At 42.7% G+C, this 6,552-nt stretch overlaps 1 protein-coding gene across 1 annotated transcript; it reads left to right on the top strand.

Annotated features, from left to right (window-relative positions):
- The first annotated feature begins 301 nt into the window (after window positions 1-301).
- Window positions 302-4,942, top strand: SNAI2 (snail family transcriptional repressor 2). Its single transcript, XM_042465830.1, has 3 exons — window positions 302-629; window positions 1,350-1,895; window positions 3,632-4,942. The coding sequence occupies exons 1-3, from the start codon at window positions 551-553 to the stop codon at window positions 3,811-3,813; spliced, it is 807 nt and encodes a 268-aa protein (XP_042321764.1). The 5' UTR covers window positions 302-550; the 3' UTR covers window positions 3,814-4,942.
- Window positions 4,943-6,552: the final 1,610 nt, after the last annotated feature.

Below are 6,552 nucleotides of genomic sequence, written 5' to 3'. Positions count from 1 at the left end.
AGCCAAGCCCAGGGATGGGCCTTTTCTTTTTTTTTTTTACAAGGGTGTGCAACAAGCCACGATCCTCCTCTGTCCTGGGCTGTGCTCATCTCCCCCCCCCCCCCCCCCCCCAATTAGCGAAGGTCTTGTACTCCTAACCCCTGTGGATGCACTGTGTCTTTCTCCAGCGCAGATCCAGCCTCCTCCTCCTCCTCCTCCTCCTCTCTCCTTCAGGGGCTGCCCCAGAGGGAGGAGCTCCCCCAGAAAAGCCCACCCCTCCCCGCCTCCTTCGCCCCAAATGAAGACCTTTCAGCCGGAGAGCTTGGGAGGGGGCCGGTGATTGGAGGGAGGGGAGGGCCCCGGCCCCCGGCCCCGCCCCCTTTTGCACCTGACGGGGGCTATTTAGCGGAGGGCGCCAGGGCCCCGGGAGCCCAGTGCCTCGCGAGGGGTCCCAGGCCAGGCATGCTCTGAGGGCCCCCATGTGTGACTCCTCTGCCTCCAGCGCCGCCTCAGCCAGCACCGCTATTCGGCAGCCTGCTTTGGAAGGAAAGAGCCAGCCTCCCCTTTCAAAATGCCCCGCTCCTTTTTGGTGAAGAAACATTTCAATGCTTCCAAGAAGCCCAATTACAGCGAACTGGACACCCACACAGGTAAGCCCCAAGCCTGGCAAGAAGAGGCTGCAGCCACACTGGAGAGAGAACCCGGGTTGGCACTGCTTTAATATGGTTGGCTCTTCGCTGTGCAATTGAATCCGCTCTGGACCCCACAACAAACTCCAACTCCCAGAATTCCATAGCGAAGAGCCAGACAAAGAGATAAAGCGGTGCCAAACTGGGTTATCTCTCCAGTGTGGATGCAGCTTATGGGGCTCAACAAGACTGTATGCATTTGTTTGTTTGTTTTGTTTTGTTTTGTTTATTTCAAGGATGGCTACCCAGCCTTTCTCCCACAATGGGATTCAAGGCGGGTTGCAATAATTTGAAAACTGAGGAAACAGAAGCATGGAGTGCCAAAGTTTTTAAGAAAGGCAACAAAGTTTAAAATATAAGTTAAAAATACATAGTTAAGACCAGTGGGAAGCATAGTTTGCAGCACGCATACGCATGTCGAGCAGTGTATAGCATTGTAAAGTTAAGAGAACTTGGAATCATGGAGTTTGAAGAGACCTAAAGGGCCATCCAGTCCAACCCCATTCTGCCATGCAGGAATTCACAGTCATAGCGCCCCTGACAGATGGCCATCCAGCCTGTTTAAAAACAGAGGGGATTGACAGCTTCATCGTTCTCAAACTGAGCGTTGTGTTGCACTGTTGGGAGCCCAAAGCAAAAGCGCGGTCCTCCTGAAATGTTTTTCTTCTTTCTTTCCTCCAGTGATCATTTCCCCGTACCTTTACGAGAGCTACCCCATGCCTGTCATTCCCCAGCCAGAGATCCTGAGCTCAGTGGCTTACAGCCCCATCACAATGTGGACTACAACTGGGCTGCTGCCTTCTCCTTTACCCAGTGACCTCTCGCCTCTTTCTGGATACCCCTCGTCTTTGGGAAGAGTCAGTCCACCTCCACATTCAGACACTTCCTCCAAGGATCACAGTGGCTCCGAGAGTCCCATTAGTGATGAAGAAGAGAGGATCCAGTCTAAACTTTCCGAGTCCCATGCCATTGAAGCTGAAAAATTTCAATGCAGCTTATGCAATAAGACCTACTCCACTTTCTCTGGACTGGCCAAACATAAGCAGTTGCACTGTGATGCCCAGTCAAGGAAATCTTTCAGTTGCAAATACTGTGACAAGGAATATGTGAGCCTGGGTGCTCTGAAGATGCACATCAGGACCCACACGCTCCCTTGTGTCTGCAAGATCTGTGGCAAGGCTTTCTCCAGACCCTGGTTGCTTCAAGGGCACATCAGAACTCACACCGGTAAGAGGGGCAACTTGGTTACGCATACATCATGTTTTGCCACAGTAATTTGATGTCTCTTTAAAAGGTACTCAGTGCACTGTATGGCAAATTTAATATGGATTATTGTTGTGACAAATAAAATATTGTTAGATGTACTCTTTTTCCACTTTGTATTCATCAGGCTTCTTTCCTGTTTAACTGTATTTCTTGTGGGTGGCCCAGATTATGTACTGATTATAACATTTTTTGGCTTCAGTGAAGTCAAACATTTGCTTCAGGGAACTCTCACAAGACAAAGGTTTATCTGGCCATTCAAATTCCTTACTTCAGCTTGGGACAAGTTAGAAAGAATGCTGGAGTGAGTGTTTTCTGCCAGAGAGTTGAAGACAAATGCATGCATGTCAGAAAGACTACAAAGCGAAAGAGAGATCTGGTTCCCAACAGTTATTTTCAGTGTCAAGAGCTGTGCGCCCAGGCAGTGCATACAGCAAACTCCTTTTGTCAGGAAAAGGGTACTGAATCTGGTTTACTCTCTGATCAAAATGTGACTTGGGAGTGAGATCCATTGAAACCAGTGGCACTCGCCCTGAAAGAAATGTGCACTATTGGCAGTCTGTTAATCATTTAGAAGTTTAGTCCCAGTTCTAAACACAAACAGCATTACTATGAAGAAGAGCCCATTGAAACCAGCAGTTGTTGCACATAGGATTATAGCCCTAAACAGAAGTCCCAGTGCACATGGTTTCGCAATGAATTGGTATGGGGGCACAGATGAATTAGTTTAGAGTTGCATGCTGCAGCCCCTAAAGCAGGGGTCTAATGTACAATAAGTTGGGATTAAGTCCCCACTGGTTGATTAAAAGATGATTTGTAATGTGAGGAATAAAGAAAGAGGCAACATTGAAACAGAGCATATTCTGATTCAAGGACTTCATACAATGTTACTGAAGTCTGGTTTGGGTTATATGGTACTGAACATCCTAAAGGTATAACTGCACAAAGTTATGTGGTGTCAGCCTCCACTGAACACAATCTGTTTTCCACAGAAGCCTGGGTATCCATTAAGTGCTGTACAACTGAATTTAGCAGAGCTTCCTTCAGAGTAAGATGTAGAGGGTCAAAATGCAAGCCAACAGCATTTACCAGTTTCAGTTTGGTCAGTTCATTAATTGCACACTCTTACTGAGTATTTTATTTTATTTTATTGGTGCATCCTCTTTGCACATGATATGGCATTTGAGTATTCTTGCTGTTTCTAGTCCTGCCCCATTCCAAAGTAGTAGGGTGCAATGCTAAAGCATTCAATCTGATGGGAGTTGTGCCATTCACATCAACGGCATGTAAAGCACAGCCTTGGGCAGCTGAAGGCGTTGCACAGGATACAGTAAATGAATAGAAGGAACATATAGAAATCTTGGGTGGAGCTCAGCCTACAGGCGTTGGCTGCACCTGCTGGAGCAGAAAGTGTCAGTGGCTTGTCACTCAGTACACCATGACTACCTACAGGCTCTGGGGGCATGAATTAATGAATCATGATCCCTGATGTAGTCAGTAGAATTTTTATTACTACTTAGAATCCACTCATCTTTTGCATGGACTTCCCCAGCTTCTTTTCTGCAAATAATTTGCTCCATTAGACATACATACATACATACATACATATATATATATATATATATAGAGAGAGAGAGAGAGAGAGAGAGTTTGGAATGATTAAACTCCTCATTTGATTTTTCCATTATTCTTCTTTCCAGGAGAGAAGCCTTTTTCGTGCCCTCATTGCAACAGAGCATTTGCAGACAGGTCAAACTTGAGAGCCCATCTGCAGACTCATTCAGACGTGAAGAAATACCAGTGTAAAAATTGTTCCAAAACTTTTTCCCGAATGTCTCTTCTGCACAAACATGAGGAGTCTGGCTGCTGCGTAGCTCACTGAGTCTACCTGGGCTCTGCATTTCTTTTTCCACTCATTTTCAACAAGATAAGAAGAATCTCCTCCCCTGCTCCAGTTTATGAGGCGCTTTATCTTCTATTTCTCAAGTGCAAAAGAAAACTCCCCCACAAGTGCAAAAGAAAAAGTTTTAGTTCAGTTGCTTAAGTGTGACATTTGTGTGATATAGAAAGGAAAGCATGAATGCTACAGGAAGGAGCACATGCCAGATGGATTTTTTTTTTATTTTTTTTGCTAAGGAAGCACCGCACACTTAAAATTTACATTCCAGCCAAATGAAAACAACCAAAGATTTTTTTCTACTTTTTATTAAAGAAGCAATAATAGAATCGCAGAGTTGGAAGAGACCACATGGGCCATCCAGTTCAACCCCTTGCTCTGCAGGAATACACAATCAAAGGACTACTGCCAGTTGTTCATCCATGCTCTCTAAAACCTCCAAAGAAGGAGACTCCACCACAGACTAAGGCAGCGTATACTATTCTGAGGCAGCATTAATCAAATATTGAGAGTTTTATCAGGCATCAAATATCACAGTTGCTTTTCAAGGTCTTCCATATCAATTTAGTAAATGTCCAGTAGGTCAGGTTGGTGGTATTTCTTTTTTTCAAAATAACATATTCAATCAATGACCTGAAATGCTTAAAAATAAATCATTCAAAAAGAAAAGAATGTATGTTAATGTGTTTGCCATATCTTTACAGTATGTGCCTTTGTAACCTAACATGGCAGACATTCCTGACACATGCTTGATACATATTTTCTTTCTTTTAAAAAACGTTGCAGTTGTTAACTTGTTTTTAAAATGGGAATAAGTGCAAGAATGAGGGTTGATGGAAGTTTGACAATGGATTTTTAAAAAGCCTTTTTTTTTCCTAAATGCACAAAGGAAATGCAATATCATGAGCAATACCCTCCAAGTGCCTTTTTAATGGATGACTTTAAGTATGTGGACATAATGTAAATAGTTTTATTTTTATATGACTGAATGTGTTGTGAATCAAAAAGAAATATTATCTATAGCAATGTCTATAGGTATCTTGAAGAAAACGTGAAGCCAAATGTCTTATGTTGTTTTCTAGAATTTTTTTGTACAATAAACATTTTGGAGTAATATCTGTGTAATTTGTCTTACCTTAGGTGAAAGTGTTTACAGTACTTCATTCAGAGTCCAATCTTCACCACTGCTCCCCATCCTTCATAGAGCTCCTATGATGATAGTCAATGCTCCTATGCTGATAAACTATCTGAGTCAGTTCCCACCTACTCAGTCTCAAACTAGAGCAGCTCAGTATAGACAACTATAAGCAGGGCTCTGGGATATAGTATGTGGTGTATATTTATACAGAACATAAAAGCACTCTGGGCTAAATACAGTTGTTCATCCCAACTACATAAGCCAATATTTACATGTCCCATTGATTCAGTTGCTCTACTGTAGAGCCAGCATGGTGCAGTGGTTTGAGTCTTGGACTAGGACACTGGAAGACCAGTGTTTGAATCCACACTCAACCATGGAAAACTACTGAGTGACTTTGGGGAAATGACACTCACTCAGCCTTAGAGAAGGGCAAGCTCAAACCTTCTCTGAACAAATTCTGCTAGAAAACCCATGACAGGTTCATCTTAGGGTCCTCAAAAGTCAGAAATGACTTGAACACAGAACAACAACAACTGTAGCTGGATTTTACAATTTGATTTTGTGGTGTACAGCCAAATATTAGCTGGATGAAATCCTGATGACAAGTTCATTAATAAAGTGAAAGAAATCTTAGACATTAATTTCTTGCTTCTCTGTATGCTTTGGAGAAATCTGTGAAATCCATTTTTCAAAATCCATACAGTTGGCCCTTCATATCCACAGATTTTTTATCCATGGATTCAAGCATCCATGGTTTGAAAATACTCAGAAAATATATAAATTCCAAATAGCAAACCTTGATTTTTGCCATTTTAGATAAGGGACACCATTTTACTACATCATTGTATTAATGGGACTTGAACATCCATGGATTTTGATATCCATAGAGTGTCTTGGTACCAAACCACTGCAGATACCCAGGGCTCGCTGTACCAAGTCCTAATCAGAAATATTTTGGAGGAAATAATGTACAGTGGACCCTTGTTATACGCTGGTGTTTGGTTCCAAGATCCCCTGTGTATAACAAAATCCGTGTATGCTCAAGTCTCATTAAATATAATGGCAGAAGAAAACGATGTCCCTTATAAAAAATGGAAAATCAAAGTTTGATAATTGAAATTTATACTTTTTTGGAACATTTTCAAACCGTGTATGCTTGAATCCATGTATAACAAATCCGTGTATAAGAAGGGCTGACTGTATAACATTTATCTTACTATCTTAGATCGGGGACCCTTTCACATTGTTCACTTATAGTGCCATGACTCAACTTTAACTGTTATGCTTCATACAATCCTTTGATCTGCAAATCAGGCATGGGTATTTTGTATTATCAGCCAGAGAACTCTAATGTCCCACCAGACTTCAAACCCCAGTGTTCCACTGAATGCAGCCATGACAGGTGAAATGGAACATAGCACTGTAATTGTGCAATGTGAAAGGTCTCCAGACTGGCCATTCCATGAAAAGGCTTCTGTCATACACAGAAGGTTCAGATTCCACAAAGAGCCCCTATTGAGGAAGGGGAACAGTGGGGGATACCCCTTCCCCTCAGCCACCTGGGTGTTAGTTGTCATGCTGCT

This window comes from Sceloporus undulatus, chromosome 4 (genome assembly GCF_019175285.1).
Source record: "Sceloporus undulatus isolate JIND9_A2432 ecotype Alabama chromosome 4, SceUnd_v1.1, whole genome shotgun sequence".
NCBI classification, from domain to species: domain Eukaryota; kingdom Metazoa; phylum Chordata; class Lepidosauria; order Squamata; family Phrynosomatidae; genus Sceloporus; species Sceloporus undulatus.
The sequence above is the reverse complement of the archived record's forward strand: the minus strand, read 5'-3'. Positions and strand labels throughout refer to the sequence as shown.